Raw genomic sequence first — 23,277 nt, 5'->3', positions numbered from 1 at the left:
AAGAAAAACAAACATTAACAAAAAGACAAAGAAATATCCCAAAGACTATTCTACACATGCAGACAGCTGTCTCTCAACAAAAATGCGAACCTTCATTCTTACACGTACAAAATAGACCAACGTATGCCGATACCTTATCCTAAGTATTGTACTCGCTACTGTTCAGTAGTAAACCTTCAGGCCCCAGGGTTGGGGATAGTGGGGGAGAGGGGGGGTGCGTGTGTGTGCGTGGGGGCCGTGAGGGGAGGAGGGGGGGGGGTGAGTTGGACGGGGAAGGGGGTATGCGTGGTGGGGGTAGTACGACGGGGCAGTGGAGTGTATGGAGGGGAATAAGACAGTCGCCTAATTATTTATTTACTTATTTATTTATTTTATTTTATTTTTTTTAAGGTTCAACGGGACCAATATTTACAGTAATCACACACACAACACACGCACACACACAACACACACACACACACACACGCACGCACGCACACTCACAAACATCCGCAAGCACGCACCGGCCGCACGAACGATCAAAGAACATAAGCCACAATGCACATTCACACACAAAAACACTCATATTCCGACCATGACACACATGCGAGCGTTCGCGCGCGCTCACACACACACACACACACACACACACACACACACACACACACACACACAACTGCGACGGGGCAGGACTGAGCAAGTTTTACACTACTTAATTTGTAAAAGTCGCCGTGGCCCCCTCTCATTATTTCTGTTTCAGTACTGTCCGTATGGCGTTAAAAAATAGGCTGTAGACTGCAGGTGATTAGCTGTCGATTTACCATCATGTCGGTAAGTTCAGTGGCACTTTCTTTCTCCCATTCTCAAACAAATAATGACAAATGGATGAGGATGAATTAAGTATTGATGTGTATTGTCTTCTTCTTCTTCTTCTTTCCGTTACACGACCAACATGGACTTGCCGATGACTCTGTCGTGGTTCATGCATTCTGGGTATTTTCGTGTCTCCATAACCCACCGATCACTGACATGGGTTACAGGATCTTTAACGTGCGTATTTGATCTTCTGCGTGCTTATACACACGAAGGGGGTTCAGGCACTAGCAGGTCTGCACATATGGTGACCTGGGAGATCGGAAAAATCTCCACCCTTTACCCACCAGGCGCCGTTACCGTGATTCGAACCCGGGACCCTCAGATTGAAAGTCCAACGCTTTAACTACTCGGCTATTGCGCCCGTCGAATTGGCTTTTTTTTTTCTTTTTTTTTTTTTTGCTATTGTCCGCGCGAATTGGCTTTTTTGTTGTTGTTGTTGTTGTTTTGACATCACTCTTATTGTTTGTATGGTAGATGAAAAAATGTGTGTGTGTGTGTGTAACATTTCAATGCCCCGAGGCACAAGAAATAAACGTTTCGCCTTGCCTTGCATTGCCTTAAAAATAATGTGTGATGGAACGCGCGCGCGCGCGCGCGTCTGTGAGTATATGTATGTATCATTTGCTTTATCACTGAGTCACTATAGTTGCCCCTTCATCAGATGCATAGCACGTGAGGAGCATTAATGACAATAGGACACACAGGGAGGCGGGGAGGGGGGCGATTATCTGTATCACTATTACAGGGACGTGTGTGTGTATGTGTGCGCGCGCGCGCGTGTGATAGTTATCGGCGACTGTGCAGGACTGAGCAAGTTGTACCCTCACATTATTGGTATTACCAGTAGAAAGATGGTTGTGTGTGTGTGTGTGTGTGTGTGTGTGTGTGTGTGTGTGTGTGTGTGTGTGTGTGTTGCGTGTGTGTGTGTGCGCGCGCGCTCGCACTTGCGTACGTGCGTTCAGTTCGTGCGTGTGATTGTTATCGGCGACGTAACAGGACTGAGCAAGTTTTGCCCTCATTTTTACTAGTAGCCTTGGCCCCTCACAGTATAATTATTATCTCTGTATACTATTTGCATCGGATTTAGAAAGAGACAGTCTGTGGACGACAGGTGATAGCTGTCGACTTTTACCATCATGTCGGTAAGTTCACCGTGTGGTGTGTGGTCGTGGTGTTAATTGATACTGTGGAAAACAGGATATACTTCTGGTTATAACCTTGTGGAAGTGTGAAACGAACAAAGCGTTGATGTTCATTTCGTGTGTTTTAGAGGTAACACTATCTCTGTGTCCAGGAACAAGACCATAACATGACACCGTCAGTGCAGTGTTGTGGAAAAATAAAACAAGACATAAATCCTAACGTTATGGAAGTGTGAAAGGAAAAAAATAATTGGCATTTATTTCGTGTAGCTTGTGGTGTTTTAGATATGACATTTCTCCGTGTCCAGGCCTGTGTCAATGGCACTTTATGTATCGCATGCTCATACAAATAAGGTATGATGGCACGTTCACGCTACACATACTCATGCGCACGCTCGAATGCACGCACATGAACTGGCATACATTCACCCCCCCCCACCCCCCCCCCCCCCCCCCACACACACACATTATGTCTGTTTATCCTCAATGTTCTCCCCCACCGCCCCTCCCTTCTCCATCTCTTTCTTTCCTCCCCCCCCCCCCTCTCTCTCTCTCTCCCTCTTTCCCCCGCCCTCTCTCTCTCTCTCTTCTTCACAAATTATTACCTTTCCTTTCCCAGTACTCCCCCACCCTCCCTCCCTTACTTTCCTTAATGCGTTTTTGTTCATGCTGACAACTTCTTGATGTTCCACCAGGGACAATGTTTCTATATATATATATATATATATGTGTGTGTGTGTGTGTGTGTGTGTGTGTGTGTGTGTGTGTGTGTAGTTGTTGCTGTTATTTGGTAAGGTTGGTTTTGGGTTGATTTAGTCTTTACAATTGTTATATCCTTTTCAATACGTGAAGTTGTTCTTTTTATTAAAAAAAAAATCGTTTCGTTAATGTATTCTTGTTGTTTGTATGTAGAAGTGGAAGGGATAGTGTGCATAAGTGGGGGATCGGAAGGGGAGGGGGAGAGGGGGGCGCGAGGAGGGGGTGTACGGGAGGGGGGGGCAGGGGGGTGTTGTTGTTGTTGGTGACTTTCATCCTATCCCTCTCGTGGATTCTTAGCGGTCGGTCGACTTGGCAGCAGACTGACAAAGGAAGAAGAACACACGTCGGATGGAAGGAAAGTAGTTTTGAGGGTAAACACGTCAAAGGGAAAAGAACCCAAGCGCTCGTGCGGTGCCTTCTGGACGAAATACAGAACGAGGAATAACACCCACAGGGGAATCCTTCTGGGGTTGCGGGGAAGGCACTTGACTGGGATGTTGCTCACTTGACCAATTAGGTGTGAAGGGGTACCTGACGTCGGTCATGGGAAGGTTCAAAAGCGGCCGGCTGAAAGAGAGCCAGGTTTGGCCCCGCACCACCCTTTCTTATTATCATGCCTAGCCCCCGGCCTAGACACAATGAATATGAATTTCATATACACTGTCCTAATGGAAGGTTACTGGATGTTTAACCCTTTAACTAACGGTATGTGCACTGGTTGGTTGGTTTCTTTTTTTCTTTTTTTTCAGAAAGAGGACAACACAAAGTGACATGATTGACTGATTGATTGATATGGATACTTCTATAGCGCCTATCCTCGGTCGGAGACCAAGCTCTAAGCGCTTTACAAACACAGGGTCATTTGCACAACAGGCTGCCTACCTGGGTACAACCGGCGACTGACGGCTGCCACTGGGCGCTCATCATTCGTTTGCTGTGTCATTCAATCATGAGCTGCACGTACTTTGTGACCATGATGGGTCATGAGCCCATTGCCCCCCTGCGGTCGTAAAAAAAAAAAGCTATGGGACCATTAAGGACCTTCGACCTTTTTACTCTGTGTGTCTGGCAGGGTAAAATCTACGAGCTGCGTTTCTACACCTTCAACCTGCAGGGGAAGTCTGATTTCAAAGAGCTGCACGAGGATCGAGAGTTCTGGCAGCAGCGAATGACCTTCTCCAAAGTGATGGGCATCTTTGAAACGGAGATCTTCAAGTCCACAGAATTCTTCCACTTTGTGGAGTATGGTCAGTTTTATGGACATACCTACCTACATAGCTGTTGGAAACTTTTCTGTTTAATTCAAAACATTATTTAAAAAAAAAAAAAGGTTAAAGGGTCTGTAGCCTTTTACGGCTACAAGAACAAACAAGCGTTACGAAAATGATATACAAACGAAACGTGGCCATTCCGGTAAAAAGAGAAAAAGCGATTCCTTTCTTAAGACGATGGCAATGACTGCTTAGACGGGCATGCGTCAGTATTTTGCTGGAACCGGAAGTGTAGAAAAACCGCGAAATGAATCGGCAAACCAACATGGCAACGAAGATGAATGGCTAAGAAGCATTGAATTTTCATGTTCACTGTGTGTAGGGCTCGGTTTAGGAAGGCGAGGCCCAATCCTCTCCTTCTGCTTTTTAAATTTCCCCGACCAAAGTCAGGTACCGTTAGCACCTGCGTGTAGTGAGGAAAACCGGAGAAAAAGACAAAGCACCTCAGTTGCCGAAAGGGGGCCGCCTCAAACCCTGATCACTGGTGACACAGGATCAGAAGTCCAACCCTTAACCGGTTCTGCAACGGCGCTCCTTTTTTCTCAGTGGAAAACAACAACAACACACACACACACGCACACACACACACACACACACACACACACACACACACAAACACACGCGCACACAAAACCACAAAAAAACAAAAACAAAAACAAAAACACCCCCCCCCCCACCCCCCCACAAACACACACAAAAAACCCAAAAAAACCCACAAAAAACCTCTCAGTTCTGTAGTTGGATTTGCGCATATTTTGATGATGAAACTTTTTTTTTTTTTCCCCTGAACATGGAAACACATATTGAATAGTTTCACAACTGTGGTCGGTATCAAGTGTGTATGTCACAGTTTGTCTTGCTCTGTCTCTCCTCATCAATTTTTACTGTGTGTCTGTCGGTCTCTGTCGGGTCTGTCTCTTTCTTTCCCCTTTCCTCCTCACTCTCTGTCTGTCTGTCTGTCTCTCTGTGTTTCAGTACTCAAACTAACTAAGACGAAAACGAAAAAGATAATTTTCGGAGTCTGTCTGAGTATGCAAATGTGTACTCGCTATTTGGCGACTATCTCGCGCATCAGCGTTTCAAACTAATACTTAGCTGGATTATAAATTTCCCTGCAGTCATTTTTGTTGTTGTTTGAGATTATATCTAAAAGAAAGGATGATCTGATTTTGATTCTTCTTCTTCTTCTTCTTCCCCTTCTTTTCCTCTACCTCTGCCTCTTCCTCCTTGTTCTATCTATCTTTATGTTTTCTTCTTGTTCTTTTGCTTCTTCTCCTCCTCCTTCTTCTTCTTCTGGTGGTGGTGGTAGTGGTGGTGGTGTCAGCTGTGTAGTGGAAACCAAAATGATGTGATTTTGATTTGAATTCTCCTTCTTCTCCTCCTCCTCCTCCTCCTCCTCCTCCTTCTTCTTCTTCTTCTTCTTCTTCTTCTTCTCCTCTATTTTCTTCAGATGATCTGGAGGACCTGTTCAGGGCTCGCAAAGCGCTGGCGGAGAGCAAGGACTTTTGGCCCAAAGCCCAGAAAGTGGTAGAGCAGTATGGCACCTTCCATAACTGCCTGGCGGTCGCCCATCCTGACACTCCTTCTGTCTACACACAGTTCCCTCCTTCCCCCACAGGTGGAGTTTGTGTGGGTGGGGGTGGAGAAGGAGGCTGGAGGAGGGGGTGGGGTGGAAAGTGGGAGAGTGTTTGTGTGAAGGGAGAGAGAGTACGCACGTGCGTGCGTGCGTGCGTGCGTGCGTGCGTGCGTGCGTGTGTGTGTGTGTGTGTGTGTGTGTGTGTGTGTGTGTGTGTGTGTGTGTTATGACGTATGTGCGCGCTCATTTCCTTCTCCTTCTCCTCCATCTTGTCCTCGTCTTCATTCCTCCTCCTCCTACATGTCCTCCTCTTTCTTCTCCTCGTCCTCCTCTTCCTCCTTCTCCGCTTTCTTCTTATTCTTCTTTCCCCCGTCCTTTTGCTTCTATTCTGTAAGATCTTGCATGTGTGACTTTAGTTGTTGTTGTTGTTGCTATCGGGTCGTTTAGGTTGCAATACTCTGTTAACTGAACTTCTGGGTGTGGGTTTCAGCGGTGTATGAACTGCAGACGATGAAGGACGGTGACGTTCAAATTCCATGGACCGATGATTCCATGCTGATTGCCCGATTCCGTACCATGTACGGACCAATGAACAACACAGGTATGTGGTTACATGTTACATGGTTTTCTGTGTGCTTGTATGTAATATATATGCCAGTGCAGGCGCCGTGGTACAGTCGAATAGGTCTTGCTGTTCCGATCCAGTGTTCCCCTGTGATCGATCAGGATTCGGGGGCACCCATTTGGGCTTGGTTTTGTTGTCCTTGCGGAAGGCAGTTTACTTCCTTCTTCTTTTTCTTCTTCCGCGCTCCCTGGCCACGCTAGATTTTCAGTCCGGTCAGGACAGCGAAGTCCGCGGTCCGTCGCAGGGACCCCACCGGTCCCCACAGTTTCTCTTAGAGGTCCACCGGGCTGGGCCATGCCTGGCGTCTCAGAGCGTCGAAGGTGGGGCAGGACTGCATGATATGGAAGGGGGTTTGTGGGTCTGTACCACAAGGGCACTGGTCAGTATTTGATATCTTCATACGGTAGAGGTGGGAGAGGAGCTGACAGTAGTGTCCCGTCCGTAGTCTGAAGATTGTGTGACCAGTGCCGCTCTGTCCAGCTCATGGATGCCGTCCTTTTTGTCTTCCGTCCCGATGTCCAGACGTTGGCGCTATGGTTTTCTGAAGCTGTTTCTCAGTATCGTTTTTGCTGTTTACTTCCGATTTTCCTCACACCACTCAGGTGTGAATGGCGGTAACCGGCTGCCTGACTTCGGTCGGGGAAGGTTAAAACGTCGAAAGGAGAGGATTGGGCCCCGCCTTCCTGTGTCGTAGCATGGACACAGTGGACCCCGATAGCCACATACAGGCTACAGGACCATGCTGGATATGAAAAAAAAAAAATATATATATATACATACATATATTTGTTACAATTGCAACAGTGTGTGTGTGTGTGTGTGTGTGTGTGTGTGTGTGTGTGTGTGTGTGTGTGTGTGTGAGAGAGTAAGAAGGTATGTGTGTACCGATTAAAAAAAAAAAAAAAGCAACGAGAACATACATACATGCATAAACGCGCCCGCTTTCTGGCATGATATATATATATATATATATATATATATATATATATATATATATATATACAGAGAGAGAGAGAGAGAGAGAGAGAGAGACAGACAGACAGACAGACAGACAGAAATAGATGTGTGTGTGTGTGTGTGTGTGTGTGTGTGTGTGTTACCAACTGTCGCTTGACAGTGGGCAAGAATAGTTAATTAATTTTAAATGGCCGATTCCGTATCATGCACGGACGAATGAATACAGGCGTGTGGTTTCTTATCACATGATTTCTGTTTTGTATTTGTATTTCTTTTTTTTTTATCACAACAGATTTCTCTGTGTGAAATTCGGGCTGTTCTCCCAAGGGAGAGTGCGTCGCTGTACTACAGCGCCACCCATTTTTTATTTATTTTATTTTATTTTTTAAAATTTTTTCCTGCGTGCAGTTTTATTTGTTTTTCCTATCGAAGTGGATTTTTCTCCAGATTTTTGACAGGAATAACCCTTTTGATGCCGTGGGTTCTTTTACGTGCGCTAAGTGCATGCTGCACACGGGACCTCGGTTTATCGTCTCATTCGAATGACTAGCGTCCAGACCATCACTCAAGGTCTAGTGGAGGGGGAGAAAATATCGGCGGTTGAGCCGTGATTCGAACCAGCGCGCTCATTCTCTCGCTTCCTAGGCGGACGCGTTACCTCTAGGCCATCACTCCACTTGTGGAGGAAGATGTCTTTTGTGGGTAGTTTTGTGTGTTTGTGTGTGTATGGTGTGCCAAGTCCAGTCAATTCAAATCAGAATGGGCTTTTTTTATATAAAGTATGCCAGTAGTCAATTCAATTAGCAGCAACTGCATTTTTGCATTATCTGCTAGAAAACGGAAAGTGTGTGTGTGTGTGTGTGTGTGTGTGTGTGTGTGTGTGTGTGCGTGCGCGCGCGCGTTTGTGTGTGTGTATGTGTGCGCGCGCGTTTGTGTGTGTGCATGTGCATGTGCACGTGTGTGTGTGTGTGTGTGTGTGTGTGTAGAATACCGGCTATTTAGGTACCCGGACCCAAAGTCGGCAGAGGCAGCAGGCAGGAAACGAATGGACTATAAAGAAGGTCAGTATTCAATGTTAGTTAACACTCCAATAAACCCACACACACACATATGCATGCACGCACGCATGCACACACACACACACACACACACAAACACACACACACACAAACACACACATACACTAGACCAGACAGACAGACAATCAATCTCTCCCTCCTTCCTCCACCCCACCCCCCCTCTCTTTCTCTCTGAGCCAACCTTTGTCTTTTTGTCTGGCTAACAATCGTGTTCCCATATAATTATCAAGTGTATGTTTCGTAATGTTGATGATTTGCGAAGTTTATTTATATATTCATTATCTATTCTTGTTGTTGCGGTAGTTTTTTTACGATCAATAAGGGTTGGGGTTTTTTCCCCTTCCTCTTGCTAACACTATTCATGTAGAACACAGCTATTGGGATCATCTTTTCTTATTGCACTTCCCTCTCCTTTCCACAGCACACCCCTCTTTCTCTCTCTCACTCCTATTTTTCCCCTCTCCCTTTCTCATTCTCTCTCTCTCTCTCTCTCCCCGTTTTCTTGGAAAAAATGGCTGCATGGTATGTAAATGAACACATGTTGCATGCTACATTTTGCTGTGACTCCTGTCGTTATGGGCCAGGGGCCTGACAATTAAAACATTTTTTGACTTTGACTTTGACTCACCCCGCTCTCTCTCATTCTTTCTTTCTGCCTTTCGCTCTCTGTCTGTCTGTCTATCTCTCTTTCTCTCTCTAGATATATATATATATATATATATATATATATATATATATATATCAGTCCCTCTGTCCCCCTGTCTGTCTGTTTATCTGTCTCTGTCTGTCTGTCTTTCTCTCTCTCTCTCAACCCCACCATCTCCAACTCCTCCCGTAATCACCCCCGCCCCCCACACACACACACACAATACGGATCTTATCTTACACTTTGGGTTTAGTTTCATGACAGACCCCATTGTATCATTTTGTGGGTCAGAAGCATCGTTTTGAAACGTTAAGAAGACATGGTAACGTTTTAGGCTTTTTTACACAATGTGTGAGACAAATAAACAGACAGATAGACTGATAGATAGAGAGACAGAGAGAGAGAGAGACAGAGAGAGACAGAGAGAGAGAAAGCAGAAGATGGGTGTAGTCCCTCTCCCTCCTTGCCTTTCTTTGTCACCCACTGTCTCCTCACCCACTTTATCTGTCGCTCTTTCTCTCTCTTCTCCCCCCTCTCTCTATGTCTCTATCTTTTCTACATCTTATATCCCCCTCTTCCCCCATTAACATCTATCTATCTATCTATTTATATTGTACACACACACACACACACACACACATCTCTTCTCCGAAGAAAAATCCTGCATCTGCCGAGGCCGTCCTACACGTGGCAGTATCTGCACCTGTGGGACTGTGTGCGTCAGTAGGCGAGAGAGTGGGGAAGGGACTGCACAACTCCTCCTCACTAAAAAAAAAGAAAAAAAAAGAAAAAAAGAAAAAAAGTCACCTGTGCTGGTAAGGCAACCAGGCTAATGTCGCTTCCTGGGAAACTGATGCCCTTGAACGCTGGCCATTAAGGAGAAGCGTGAGCGAAGGAAGCAGGGATCAACTTCTGGAGACGTTTTCCCTTGAAACACCTGTGGGAAGTGCTGCGCATCCAGAATCGGCCTCTTTTCCCATAATTATGAGGACACACACCGACAGATAGGCCTGCCTGCCTACTCATCCGTCGGACCAACGGGAGACTCCATCATCATCATATATATATATATATATATATATATATACATGATTTTTATGTTTTGTTTATGTTTTTGTTTCAGTAATGGCGGCAATGACGGAGTCACGGCTGATGGTTCCAATGCCCGTCTCAGATCTCCAGTAACAGGAGTACCGCCCGGACCCCCCCCCCCCCCCCCCTCCGTGGATTCATTCGCATTGTTCCTTCTGTCTGTTTCTTTCTTTCTTTTTTCTTTCTTTTTTTTTTCATGCGTGAAACCAATGCAGTTAATTAAAAGAAAACTGATCTTTCATGCAATGAACAGATGAAAACGGTTTCATTGATGGCATTTGGACATGTTTATGATTTCAATATTGCTACGACTTCCATCCCCAGTCCCTGACGCCCTACCCCACCCCCACAGTCCAAATTGTGTAAAGGTATACGGCCGATGTACATTAAATAATTCAGTGTTCAGCGGCAATAGAATGGCGCGAAGAGTGTGTTTTCCTAACCTTTGCTTGGTATTCGTGAAAAAAACCCACCGTTAATGTGTTTTACATAATTGATTGTCATGAAATCATGCTTCCAAAACATATTGTCAATTGTTTTTTATTGGAAGCATAACGAAGACTATATTTTTAACTAGAAAATGGGTGTGTTTTCATGATGATATTTGTCTGTTTGTTCTTTACCTTGAATTTACGAAACAAAGCTGTCACGAAATGCGACCATCGACGATGAAGTGAACGTCAGGATTGCAAGAGCAAGTGCAACTTTTGGTAGACTTAGTGCAAATGTCTGGAACAGAAGAGGCATTAGTCTTGAGACCAAGCTAAAGGTCTACAGAGCAGTAGTTCTCCCCACACTACTGTACGCCTGCGAAACTTGGACAGTGTACCAACGACATGCCAAGAAGCTGAACCACTTCCACACAACATGCCTCAGGAAGCTACTGAACATCAAGTGGCAAGACAAGACCCCAGACACAGAGGTGCTCGCAAAAGCCACCCTTCCCAGCATCTTCACCATCCTGATGCAGTCCCAGCTTCGCTGGGCTGGACACGTGGCGCGCATGCCAGACCATCGGCTGCCCAAAAGGCTCTTCTATGGCGAGCTGCAACAAGGGAAGAGATCACACGGAGGTCAGAAGAAGCGCTTCAGAGATACTCTGAAAGTCTCTCTGAAAACGAAACAAAGTGAGTTTTGGTACATCCTACAAAATATGGTATATTCAATTCATTTACTTTTTTTCCCTACTGAATTTGTCCTTTTTTTCCATTCCAAACAAAATGAAAACACGTCATGTGGATTGTTCACAAAATCATCTGATATTTAAACTTGTATACACACACGTTGACCCAATTACAGTTTCAAAGAGAGAGAGAGAGAGAGAGAGAGAGAGAGAGAGAGAGAGAGAGATGCTATGGCATTAGGTTTTCTAAGGTTTCACATGATAAATGAAAAGCCATGTTTATAAAAAGCATGTGTATACACCATATGCATTCAATATGGAAATGATATGGTACACAGATTCATGATAAAAAACGAAGTCTAATTCCAGTGGAGCCTTGTTTCTGCTTTACTGATAATGACAATACAGATTACACAATAAAGGTTCAACAGACTTAGTGTGCCTAGGTTTTCAATACAAATCTCTCTCTCTCCACACACACACACACACACATATATATATATATATATATATGTGTGTGTGTGTGTGTGTGTGTGTGTGTGTGTGTACATATACACACATATGTACACACACACACACACACACGCATATATGTATATATATATACACATATACATATATATACACACACACACACACACACACACACACACACACACATGAGATGGTTCTGCTCTTTGCAGCGGGAGTTCTTGAGGGCTTGGAGTACGGAGAGAGCGTCTGAGAACACCACCACCTGCCCTGTTGTTCTTGTGGAGTTCTGCAAGACTGTTGTGGCTGCCTCACAGATGGCTTCTCGCTCAGCTCGGAAGTTGGTGGAGTATTTTCCTGTTGGGATTGCAATTTCTTCATCTCCGTCTTTGTATCGGAGGAAGATTCCAGCTCCACCATCCCTCGTTGCTTCTGTGGCGGAGCCATCTGTAAAGACATGGGTCCAGTCTTCCTGAGGGTACAGGTTACAGATGTACTCCATAGCCAGGGAGTCTTTGGGTGTCTGTGTTCCTCTCTTCTCCACTCCGGGAATGCTGGTGACGACTGTTGGGAACACCTGCCTCTTCCAAGATGGGTGGGTGACATTTGCCTGGATAGGCTTTGCTTTGTGTTCCATCAAGACTGGGGTTTGTCTTTCAAGGCGTCTTGACTGGTGGATGAAGCTGCCTCTTTTCAGTCAGCTCTTGGTGGGTCTGCTCATTCTGTTGTTCATTGGATGTTTTTCAAGGTTAGACTTTGCAGCTGATGCCCATGCTGATGTCCCGTACTCAACTACAGGTCGGACTCTCCCCGTATAGAGTCTCTTTAGGATACGTTCATCAGCCCCCCCAGTCCGTCCCTGCAAGTTTCTTCATGATCGCCAGTCTCAGCTTGGCCCTGCTACAGCATCTGGTGATCTGCTGTTTCCAAGTGAGCTTGCGGTCAAAGGTCACTTCCAGGTAGGTAGGTGTGAGTTGCTCTGCAAGCCTTTGGTTGTTCAGTGTCAGTTTCGCCTCTTGCTTTTTGCTGAATAGGCTGAAGACTGTGTAGGTTGTTTTGCTGGAGTTGACAGAGACAAGCCATTCCTTGGTCCAGTTGCTGATCTTGTTGAACGCAGTCTGGAGGCGTACCTGTGCTATAGTGGTGTACTCTTCAGAGCCTCAGAGTACCAGGCATCTGCGTAGATTGCTCCTCTGACCCCTCTTGGCAGTTCTCTGACGATGTCATCTATGAAGATGAGGAACAGCGTTGGCGAAAGAACTCCTCCTTGTGGTACTCCCTGTCTCAGCACCTTCTTGCTCTTCTGGCCCTGAATCTTGACTCGGGCTTGGCGGTTGTGTAGGTACTGGCTGATCCAGGTGTACATCCTCCCAGACACACCACATCGCCGTAGTTTGAGCCTGAGTCCGTCCTTCCAGACTTTGTCGAACGCCTTCTCCATGTCAATCCAGACAGCAAACGTGTTCTTCATTTCTTGGAATGCATCCTCAATGTTTTGAGCGATGAATGTGATCTGTTCTTCTGTTGATCTGTGTTGGCGGAAGCCTGCCTGTTCAGGGCTCAGCAGCTGATACTTTTCAAGGTGCCAGATAAGCCTAGTGTTGACAAGTCTCTCCATCAGCTTTCCTAAGCAGCTTGTAAGGCTGATGGGTCTGTAGCTGTCAGCCTTCGACTTGTCCTTTCCCGTTTTGTGAATGGGGATCATGTCTGCTTCCCTCCAACACTGTGGGACTGATCCTATCTTCCAGCTGGAGTTGCAGATTGTTAAAAGGACTGCCTTGCTCTTCATCCCAAGATGCAGAATCATTTCATTTGTGATACCGCCTGGTCCAAGTGACTTCTTCAGGTTGAGGCTCTGCAATGCTTCCTCCAGCTCTTTCTCTGTGAAAGCTGTGGCCATGACTTCCTCTTGGGGCTCTTTCTCAGGAAGTTCACCTTGGGCCCTGTGCACTGCAGCTCTATGTTCAGGAGGGACTTCCAGATTGCTATGTTTTCATAGACGTCTATGAAGTGGTCTGCCGCTTTCTTTCCAGAGAGATAATTTCCATTCTCTTGTATTGTTATTGTGGTGTGACTTGTTGTTTCGTTGCTGAGGGTTCTAGCCAGTTTCCACAGCTTGCTGCCATCCTTGTCGACATTTAGGCTTTCAGTTTTCTCTTGCCTTCTTTTTCTTGCAGCTTGTGCGCACGACAGCGCTATGTTGTTCTCCAGTGGTGGCTGCTTTTCTGCTCGGTCCATGGCTTCCGTAACAGCATCTTCCAGATTCTGGAGTTCCTCCGTCCAGTAGGGCTTGTAGTCTTTGGGTGCTCCTCTTGGGATGGATTCTATAGCAGCTTTCAAGACGGCCTTTGTGAAGTCTTGAACCATCTTGTTTGAGTCCTTCTGCCTGATGTTGATTGGCTTTGTGTATGTATCTGTGAGGGTCTCAAAGACAGTCCAGTCCCCCTTTCTGTAATTCCAGCGAGGAAAACACTTTGCTTGAGGAGCCTGCAAGTTGAGGTTGATAGAGAGTTTCACGGGCTTGTGGTCACTTCCTCCAAGCTGGTTGAGGACTGTTCTTGTGGTCCCGACGAACAGGTCGTTGGTGACGAACGCTAGATCTGGTGTTGATGTGGTCATCCAGCGTCTAGAGTAGAAGGTGGGTTCATCATCTTCTTGGTTGATGAGATGAAGATGTGTGTCAATCTCCCAATCCTCAACTTCTTCGCCTCTCCTGTCCGTCTCCTCATAGTCCCATCTCTCTGAGTGACAAAGGCACCGTTACCGAGATCCGAATCCGGACCCTCAATATGTCCACCCTTAATCCAGAAGGCGCAGTTACCGAGATTCGAACCCGGGACCTTCACATTGAAAGTCCAACGCTTTAACCACTCGGCTGTTGTGCCCATCCACCAGAAAATCAGATCAGAAAAAAGTAAAGAAATGAAAACAGAACAGCTCTGCCTTTTTATATACAAACCTAACTTTTTACACCCACGAGCACTTAAAACAGCACGCTCATGCCCAGTGTGTTCAGTTGACCCCAACGACACCCAGCGCTTTCAAAAACTGACGGATTTCTTCCTGGTAACGGACAGGACGATCCTTCAGTATTTTGACATGATCAATGCCCTGGAAAGACTGGACATTAACTCTGGACCCACGCGCCTCCTCCTCACGCAGAAACGTCTCCAGAACCGACACGGGATTGAAGGTGTCTGCGTCAGGATACAGGATGAGTTTTGGACTTTTGTCCAGGGTGAACACTGACCTCAAATAAGGGTTGACAGTGGAGTCAAAGGCACCGGCGATCAAGGAAAAGTACAGTTTGCAGGCCGAGCGAAGCGGTGGAAAGGTGGTGGAGAGGAGTGGAATGCCGTACCTATAATAATCGACGTGTAAAACGGGAGAGTCCAGGATCACACCTGCCACTCTGTTCCGTAAATCGGCCACCTCACTGGTTCCGCTCCGCTTCTCCAAGTCCTGTGGCGGTGGTTGAGGAAGGTTGAGTGGTCGTGAGTCTGGCGGTGACGAGGAGGCCCTTTCACCGTTTGTCAGGTCGGTGTCTTGGGCGAGGTCGCTCGGCAGCACCTGGGTGTGTCTTTCACTGGGGTTCATCAGCATGCATCCGGCGAAGGCCAGACCCCCAGATATACAGTGCAGGAGGAGAGGTCTGTTGGCGAACTCTGTGGACTGGTCCTGCAAATCAGACACTGATATGACAGGCCGGACATCAGCAACCTGGTCTCAGTATTGATGTCGTTTTATGCTCTTTTTTGTGTGCTTTTAAAAAAAAATTTTTTTATTTCTACAATGAACAAAACGAACACGACATTAGCAGCAGAAGCAGCAACAGTGGCATCATCATCAGCAGCAAAAACAACAACTACCACACACACTCACGCACACATCAAGCAGCGCCTCTCTCTCTCTCTCTCTCTCTCTCTCTCTCTCTCACACACACACACACACACACTCGCACGTACAGACAACTCGCGCATACAGACACTCGCGCGTAGGGACACACACACACACACACACACACACACAAGCACACGAGCACACGACACACACACACACGTACACACACACACACACACCTGCAAAAGTCGCCTGATAGGTGTGGTGACAAGAGGAATCAGGTGAGGAACGAAGCACGTGGGGACGTTCATGCCTCTGGACAGGTACGTCACATCCACCCCCAGCCTCAGGTACACCTGGCAGTACTTCTCCATCACACGGTTGCTCATCCCTATCCCCGGAAACAGCACAGCCAGCGGTCGTGCTGACGTGGGCATGGCGTCACCACTGCCTCCCAAACTTGCAGGTGCCCGTGTCAAGCGTTCGCCTCGAGTCCCCGTTCCGGACGTGGCGCCATCAGTGTTGTGTGCCTGGACGGGGGAGTGCAAGAGGCGGGTCATGTCCCTTCCGTTGGAAGCGGAATCATTGCTATCAGCTTCACGGCGTTGGTTGTCCACCCAGAAATCGTGGTCCGCCTTGTCAGGGGAGCGTCTGTTGGAGACTGCTGCGCTACCAGTGGCTGAACCATTTCCGTGGGACCCCCCTTCAGACAAAAGGCTGCAGTTCCTGTCTGCCTTGTGGTAAGTTACCAGGAGATTGGCCAGTTTGTGTGCCGCCGGCCGCTGTAGGAAAGGTCTGGTTGATAAATGACGCCACTGAACAGAAAAAAACCCCATCTATGATAAAATAGAAACCAATGCTCAAGATTTATCTGGAAATCAAGATTGAATGTTAAATTGGGAAAATGATAACACTAAACCACACACACGTGCGCGCGCGCGCCCACGCATACACATCTGGAACACAAGGTTTATATTTCAAATGGAAAACAAAGTTCGAAGTTTAAGCGAAATTATATAAAAAAGATAGAAAACTTCGTTCAAAGTTAGACTGGGAATATAAGGATCAAAATGAAATCGAGAAATACAATTTAAAGTTCAACAAGGTTCAACACTGGACGAGAAAAGAAACTCCCAGGTTGAAATGGAAAACAGTTAAGAATTAAACTGCAAAACAAGATTCTAATTTCAACGCAGGGAACAAAACAGAAGCTAAAATGCAAAACAAAGTTCAAAAGTTTAAACAGTAAATAAAAGCTTGGGTAGCTAGGAGCTCATCACAGGATATGTGCATACAAAAAATCCTTTTTGATGTTTTTTTTTTAATTTTTTTTATTTTTTTAAATTTTTTAGATGACTGATAAACATGAATGAGAATATAGCGACCCAATACAGTATAAGAACCTCTTTTCTCTCTCGTCCCTTCCGACCCTCCCCCCTCCCCTGTCCCCCACCCCGCACCCCCCCCTCCCCCGCTTTCCCACCCCCCATCCCCCAAAACACGTTTGGTTGTTACCTCAGAACCTAAGGACGAGGCGGGGATCGGAGAGGCCCACACCCAGCCCTTTACCGGCATGGCTACAGGACGTGACGTCACGCTCAAGGCGACACGCATGCCTCGGAATTTCAGTCTCCGCGACGCTGCCCGCACCACGTTCATGATTCAGTAGTCTGCAACATTCAGAGATAGAAATTAATATCAAGAGTTTATCAAGTCTCGTTTCCTGCATACACTACGTTGGTTAGGCCTGTTCTTTAACATAGGGTAGCATTTTAAGACCTGGATTTATGCGAAGGTGGATGAGGCATATGTTGCCTTTTTTTTTTTTTTTTTTTTTTTTTTTTTACAGCATATGTGCTGTAGTGTATAGGCTACGTAACTTTATCTTTCTCTTGTCAGCTGCTGTGATAAAGACAACTTAGAACTCAACGTATCAAAAACAAAAGAATTAATTTTAGATTTCAGGAAGACCAGATCTAACCCCTTACCACTTGTCATTAAAGACAAGCAAGTGGAGATCATCAGCGAATTTAAATTTCTCGGACTGATCATTTCCAACAATTTGAAATGGGAGAAAAACGCGGAAAAAACTGTTAAGAAAGCACAACAGCACCTGTACTTTCTTCGGCGCTTCAAAAAGTTCGGAATTAAAAAATGAAATCATTGTTGATTTCTATCGAGCAGTCATTGAAAGTGTGCTAACCTTCTCTATTACTGTTTGGTACGGAAACACTTCCAAGGCAGAAATTGCAGCCCTTAACAGAATCGTAAAAACTGCCACCAAGATTACCGGGGCTGATCTACCTTCTCTAGAAGACATGGTGGTGGTGGTGGTGTGTCCATCAAGATCGATGATGACCATCGTTGTCATCCAGATGGGGGATGGGGGATGGGGGGAGGGTGGTGGTGGGGTGGGGGGAAGGATGCTCATGAATCTATCTGTGAGTGCGCAGATGGCTGAATAGTCCAATCTGCGCACGAAATGTTCGCTGACAGTTGGGGCAGACAAAGACAGGCATGTGGATGACTGATGACTTGCGCGATGAGTTTGTTTAAAGTGAAGAGGAGTTGCGCAACGTCGACCTCACTCTCTCGTCCGGGTCCACCAATTTCCAGTGGCAAGACTAAGTCGAGACGACTGGAGGATGAGCACGGATGCAGTGGATGACCAAGATATCCTTTCGGTGTCTCATCTTGCTCTCTGCACTCCACAGTGCGTTGCTGTAACCGCCTTCCTCTCCGTTGAACCGATAAGTTTCTTCCGCAGATTCTGCCGGATCCAGACTTCGCATACATGGGTAGACACACCCAGGGGGCCATAGAAGACATATATTATAAGCGGCTACTCAAAAAAGCAAAATCAATCAGACAGGACGAATCACATCCAGTTTTTGGGATTTTCGAGATGCTCCACTCTGGTCGACGGTACAGAAGTACTAGGACGAAAACCAATCGCCTCGCCAATAGCTTAGAGAGAGAGAGAGAGAGAGAGAGGTTTGTTTTAGTCTGTTGACAGTTATTGTATGAAGACATTTTTTTTATTTGACGAGTATCAATTTCTTTTTATGGTGCACTTTAATATAATTATCATTTTGTGAATGTGTTCACAACAATGACCACGCATAACTTTTATATGGCAGTACAAATGTTGCACAAAGCGCCTTACATCATGCAATTTGAAAGCAAACATGGCATTAAAAAAATCATGAACACTCTCTGTCAACAACAACAACAAAAAACAAAAACAAAAACATCCAGTGCGGTTACACACACAAACTGATACTCACATACAAACTGATACACAAACTGATACTCACATACAAACTGATACACAAACTGATACTCACATACAAGGGGTTTGTAGACCCGCGCGTAGGCTCTTGTTTTCCTGAATACCAGATATTGCTTATCCACAGGCCCAGTTTGCCTTGCCTCGGGTCGATTATCCGCAGGTATACATTCACCCGCAGGCACGATGGTCTCTTGAATATGACCCCACTGCAGTTGACTGACCGACAAATTAATGAATCCAACACTGTCCCAACTGTTATCTCCTTCGTGGTTTTCAGGACACATCCGATCCGTATTCACTTTTGTAAACCCACCGGCCTCCCTCTTCCCCTTAAAAAAAAAAAAAAAAAAATGTAATCCGAGTTCTCCAGCGTTTCGTCAAGATCTTACCCACGCGTTTTTGTCATCTTTGTGGCTGGTTCACATGATACGCAACTTATGCTGTGTAGACAGACCGACCTTCGTCAAGTGACTACATGCCCTAGATTATCTGCCCTTCATCGTCCTTGGCAGCATACATATAGGCTGCCTAGCTTTTGACTCACTCGTCTCTGTCCCCCACAATTCATTTGACCGGGTTTTTCACACATGAATTACTGTGCCAATAAATTATATTAAACCGGTTAGATATGCACGTATGTAGTCTCCTAAAAGAATGCCTTTGAATTTAGATTATTTATGTCTGACACGAGAGCTGATACATGCGCACGCGCGCGCGCGCGTGTGTGTGCGTGTATGTGTGTGTATTTGTGTGTGCATGTGTTTGTGTGTGTGTGTGTGTGTGTGTGTGTGTGTGTGTGTGTGTGTGTGTGTGTGTGTGTATGTGTGTGTGTATTTGTTTGTTTGTGTGTGTGTGCGTGTGTGTGTTTGTTTCTTTGTTTGTTTGTTTGTTTATGTCGAAATGAAATGAAAAATTAATATTTACACAGAGGGGCTTTGGTAATGGTGTTTACACTGGAGCTGAAGGCTCATTTAAAAGAGACAAGGTTTCGGGTTGGTTTTTTTTTTTTGTTTTTTGTTTTTTTGTTTGTTTGTTTGTTTATTGTTGTGTGTTTTTTTAACAACAATAATAATACATTCGCATTTGCTCTCTCTCTCTCTCTCTCTCTGGGGGGGGGTCAAGGTTGAGACACGAAGCTGAGAGGTCACGCGTGGCGAGCTCTGTATGTTGTTGCTGTTTCTGCTGGATGTGGATAGTACCAACCCCTGTAAGTCTGCAGTCGAATGTATTAAGTATCATGCCTTCGATCCCATTGACTTTTCGCTCGGTGTGTGGACGTTTCGAGGCAGTCTTTGCCTCTTTTATGTTCAAACGGGCCAAACATTTTGCCGCCATGAGAATATCCACTTTGAGGCTCAGATCTCGTGCAGACGGTGTCATGGTAGGAGTGCTCCTCACTCTACTGTACTGCGGAAATTTGATCCATCAGTGTGGTGATGTGGAGCTGAACCCAGGACCTGGCCCCAAGTCGGACAGCATGCGACAGACACGTCTGGGCAGTACTGGAGGTGCCTCACGCAGGGACAGTGTGGACAGGACCGGACCTACACCAGACCAGTCTTCAGACCCCACCCTGAAGGACTTGATGGCCATGATCAACAACCTCAACAGTGATTTGAACAGTAACCTCAATAGTAAGTTTGACATGCTGAGTGGTGATATGAGAGGGATGAAAGATGAGTTTACTCAGATGAAAGATGGAATTGTCAAGATGCAAGGTGAGATGATTGATTTAAAAAAGGATGTGTCTGATTTGAAACAAGAAAATGATGCATTAAAAACAGAAAATGAAAGACTAAATTCGAGGATTGAATCTCTTGATAGAAAAGTGGATGATCTGGAAGGTCGGTCCAAACGAAATAACATCATAATACATGGCATGCACCGTAGAGACAATGAGACATGGGAAGAGTGTGAAGACAGGGTGAAAGATATGCTCACTGATACTCTTGAATTGTCAGACGATGTTCAATTTGATTGTGTGCACAGGGTTAATGCCAGACCAAACTCCCCCATAGTGGCACACTGCACATTCTTTAAGGACAAAGACAGGATTATGCGTGCAAAACAAAAGTTAAAGGGAAGCAATATCTTTATCGGGTGAGGGATATAAGAAAGAAATTATTACCACATTTAAAATCTGCCAGAAATGAGAACAAAAAAGTCACAATGGTATATGACCATCTTGTGATTGAATGGAAAAAGTACGGATTGGATGGTAGAGACAGACTGGTACTAATCCCATAGAGGTCTGGCCTGCCCTGTAAAATGAACGCAATCCATCGTGGTATTTTTGTGGGTGGCAAAATTGACCAGTCACCGTGTGTGTGCCGTGTGTGTGTGTGCCGTGTCGAAAGTTCGCGCAGCGAATTTGTCAGTGGCTCAGTGAACTGTGCCACACTGAAATCTAAGCGCGGTGTGGTCACTGACCTATAAACAGGTCACTGACCTGTAAATACGATCTCAGTGGGTGTGGTGTGCGAGCGTGATGTAGATGTGTGTCGCCAACACGGAAATAGAAAATGTGTAAACCGAACACGTGTTGATGTTGTGAATGAAAAGATGGATGAAAGGAATGTTTACATTCTACCCCAGTGTTCGTTTGCTGTAAATGATGTTCAAAATAATGGTGTGCGTACTGAGAATGATGTTTTATTATATGGCATGAATGTTATGTGTGCTGAACATTGTGTTGTTGGTAACTGTTTGCTACACAGTGATATTTTTGAGATGATGAAGGTTGATAACGGCGATGTTTGTATGTCCAGAAATAAAACTGTTTTTGATGACGAATATGTAAATGGTGATAGATCTGATATGGACATCAACAAGGAATATGAGAAAGTTATAAAGTCTGAATGTGAAGATGTAAATGATCCTGATGGTGTCTGTGAGAACTTGAATAGATTAAACAGTGAGGGTGATTGTGTGAGTGAGAATGATTATGACTGTGTGGGTGATGGCTGTGACTGTATGATGATGATGGATGGAATACATGATAATGAAGATAAGTACACTGATTTACAACTGGATAGTAAAATGGGTTGTTCTAATTTAGATAAGAATGTTGTTCGTGAGAATGAATGCGTTGAAGAACATGATCATAAATGGATGAGCGATTCAAGAGAAGCTAATGTGGGAAGTTTAGTTACATTTGTAAATACAATTTCATTTCTCCATTGGAATATTTGTGGATTACTACCTAAGTTGGGTGACTCAAGTTTTGTTCAGTATGTTTCATTGTTTGATTTTGTATGTCTTGTAGAAACATTTGTTGAAAAATTTGAATCTTCTATTTTTAAAAACCATAAGTTGTATGTAAAACCAGCAGTCAAGATAACACAACAGGGGAGGTGCTCAGGCGGATTAATTTGTCTTGTAAGGAAAACCTTACTTCCTTATGTGCAGTATATTGATTGTGACAGTAAATATTGTATGACATTTATGTTGGATAAAAGTTTCTTTGGCTTCTGTAAAAATGTTTTACTTGTTTGTGCATATGTTCCTCCAGAAAATGCACCATATTATAATATTTGTGATTTTGATAATGGAATTGAAATGTTGGAAGAGTGCGTATTGGAAAAACTGTTATGTTCAGATGATGTTGATTTGTTATTATGTGGTGATTTGAATGCAAGAACTTCTGATGTATCCCCTGAAATTTTACATGAAGGTGAATTATATCATCATGGTGTGTCTTGGGCTGAGTGGCCTGGCGGAGCCCATCCCTCTCCAGGTCGTTGGTCACAGCCGAGGTCACCCAATACCTGGGTGGTCGCCTTGACTCCGGACACTTAGTCGTTGAGCTTGCTGGAAGCCCTTCCGCCCTAGCCGTTGGCTGGCTGTGCAGCTCTTCCGCCCCCTAGTGGTGCAGTGTCAACACCACCCCCTCACGTGGTTTAGCCCGCCAGCTGAGGCGGTGTACCAGGGTGTGGCGCTTGGAGCCAACACGTGAGAGCTTTAGGAGATGGATGAGGACCAGTGATGCCCGTCTGCTCCCAAAGGTGACACTTCAGTTCTGAACTGTCCCCCATCAACCAACAACGACAGCCAGCCAATTCTTCGGGAAGAAGTAGAGGCAGCAGTGAAGACACTGAAAGCAGGGAAGTCAGCTGGCGTCGACAACATTCCCGCCGAACTGATTCAAGCTGGAGGCGAAGCGGTGATTGATGCCCTCATCACCATCTGTAATAAGATCCTGCAGACGGGAGAGTGGCCAACCACCTGGACACAATCATTGGTCATCACAATCCCCAAGAAGGGCAATCTACAACAGTGCAAAAACTACCGCACTATCAGCCTAATCAGCCACACCAGCAAGGTCATGCTAAAGGTCCTTCTCAACCGACTGAAGCCGCAAGCAGAAATGATCATCGCCGAAGAGCAGGCCGGCTTCAGAGCAGGGAGAAGCACAACAGAACAAATCTTCAACCTGCGCTTGCTGTGCGAGAAATATCTCCAGCACCAAAGAGACCTCTACCACGTCTTCATTGACTTCAAGAAGGCGTTCGACAGGGTATGGCACGCTGCCTTATGGGCCACCATGCAC

At 45.6% G+C, this 23,277-nt stretch overlaps 2 protein-coding genes across 3 annotated transcripts; one reads left to right on the top strand and one right to left on the bottom strand.

Annotated features, from left to right (window-relative positions):
- Positions 1–690: 690 nt before the first annotated feature.
- Positions 691–10,948, top strand: LOC143300516 (uncharacterized). 2 transcript variants are annotated; one of them, XM_076614251.1, is made up of 6 exons: positions 691–810; positions 3,829–4,003; positions 5,478–5,645; positions 6,094–6,204; positions 8,172–8,246; positions 10,034–10,948. In XM_076614251.1, the coding sequence occupies exons 1-6, from the start codon at positions 805–807 to the stop codon at positions 10,093–10,095; spliced, it is 597 nt and encodes a 198-aa protein (XP_076470366.1). In that variant the 5' UTR covers positions 691–804; the 3' UTR covers positions 10,096–10,948. The 2 variants fall into 2 exon arrangements, with proteins under 2 accessions (XP_076470366.1, XP_076470365.1); XM_076614250.1 differs by lacking the exon at positions 691–810 and adding an exon at positions 1,894–1,997 and having other exon boundaries at positions 10,034–10,945.
- A 3,648-nt stretch (positions 10,949–14,596) lies between these two features.
- Positions 14,597–19,047, bottom strand: LOC143300491 (uncharacterized). Its single transcript, XM_076614207.1, has 4 exons — positions 18,784–19,047; positions 16,952–17,106; positions 15,676–16,251; positions 14,597–15,274 (listed from the first exon to the last, which is right to left on the bottom strand). Exons 2-4 carry the CDS (start codon positions 17,093–17,095, stop codon positions 14,609–14,611), a joined length of 1,386 nt encoding a protein of 461 aa, XP_076470322.1. The 5' UTR covers positions 17,096–17,106; positions 18,784–19,047; the 3' UTR covers positions 14,597–14,608.
- Between the last annotated feature and the right edge of the window lie 4,230 nt (positions 19,048–23,277).

This window comes from Babylonia areolata, chromosome 26 (assembly GCF_041734735.1).
Source record: "Babylonia areolata isolate BAREFJ2019XMU chromosome 26, ASM4173473v1, whole genome shotgun sequence".
In the NCBI taxonomy this organism is placed as follows: Eukaryota; Metazoa; Mollusca; class Gastropoda; order Neogastropoda; family Buccinidae; genus Babylonia; species Babylonia areolata.
The sequence above is the reverse complement of the archived record's forward strand: the minus strand, read 5'-3'. Positions and strand labels throughout refer to the sequence as shown.

Coding starts and splice junctions, on each gene's coding strand:
- LOC143300491 (XM_076614207.1), bottom strand. CDS start 17,095: ATGAACGTGGTGCGGGCAGCGTCGCGGAGACTGAAATTCCGAGGCATG. Junction 16,252..16,951: donor CCTCGTCCTTAGGTTCTGAG/GTAACAACCAAA, acceptor TTTTCTGTTCAG/TGGCGTCATTTATCAACCAG. Junction 15,275..15,675: donor CTATCAGGCGACTTTTGCAG/GTGTGTGTGTGT, acceptor TCTGATTTGCAG/GACCAGTCCACAGAGTTCGC.
- LOC143300516 (XM_076614251.1), top strand. Junction 4,004..5,477: donor CTTCCACTTTGTGGAGTATG/GTCAGTTTTATG, acceptor TATTTTCTTCAG/ATGATCTGGAGGACCTGTTC. Junction 5,646..6,093: donor GTTCCCTCCTTCCCCCACAG/GTGGAGTTTGTG, acceptor TGTGGGTTTCAG/CGGTGTATGAACTGCAGACG.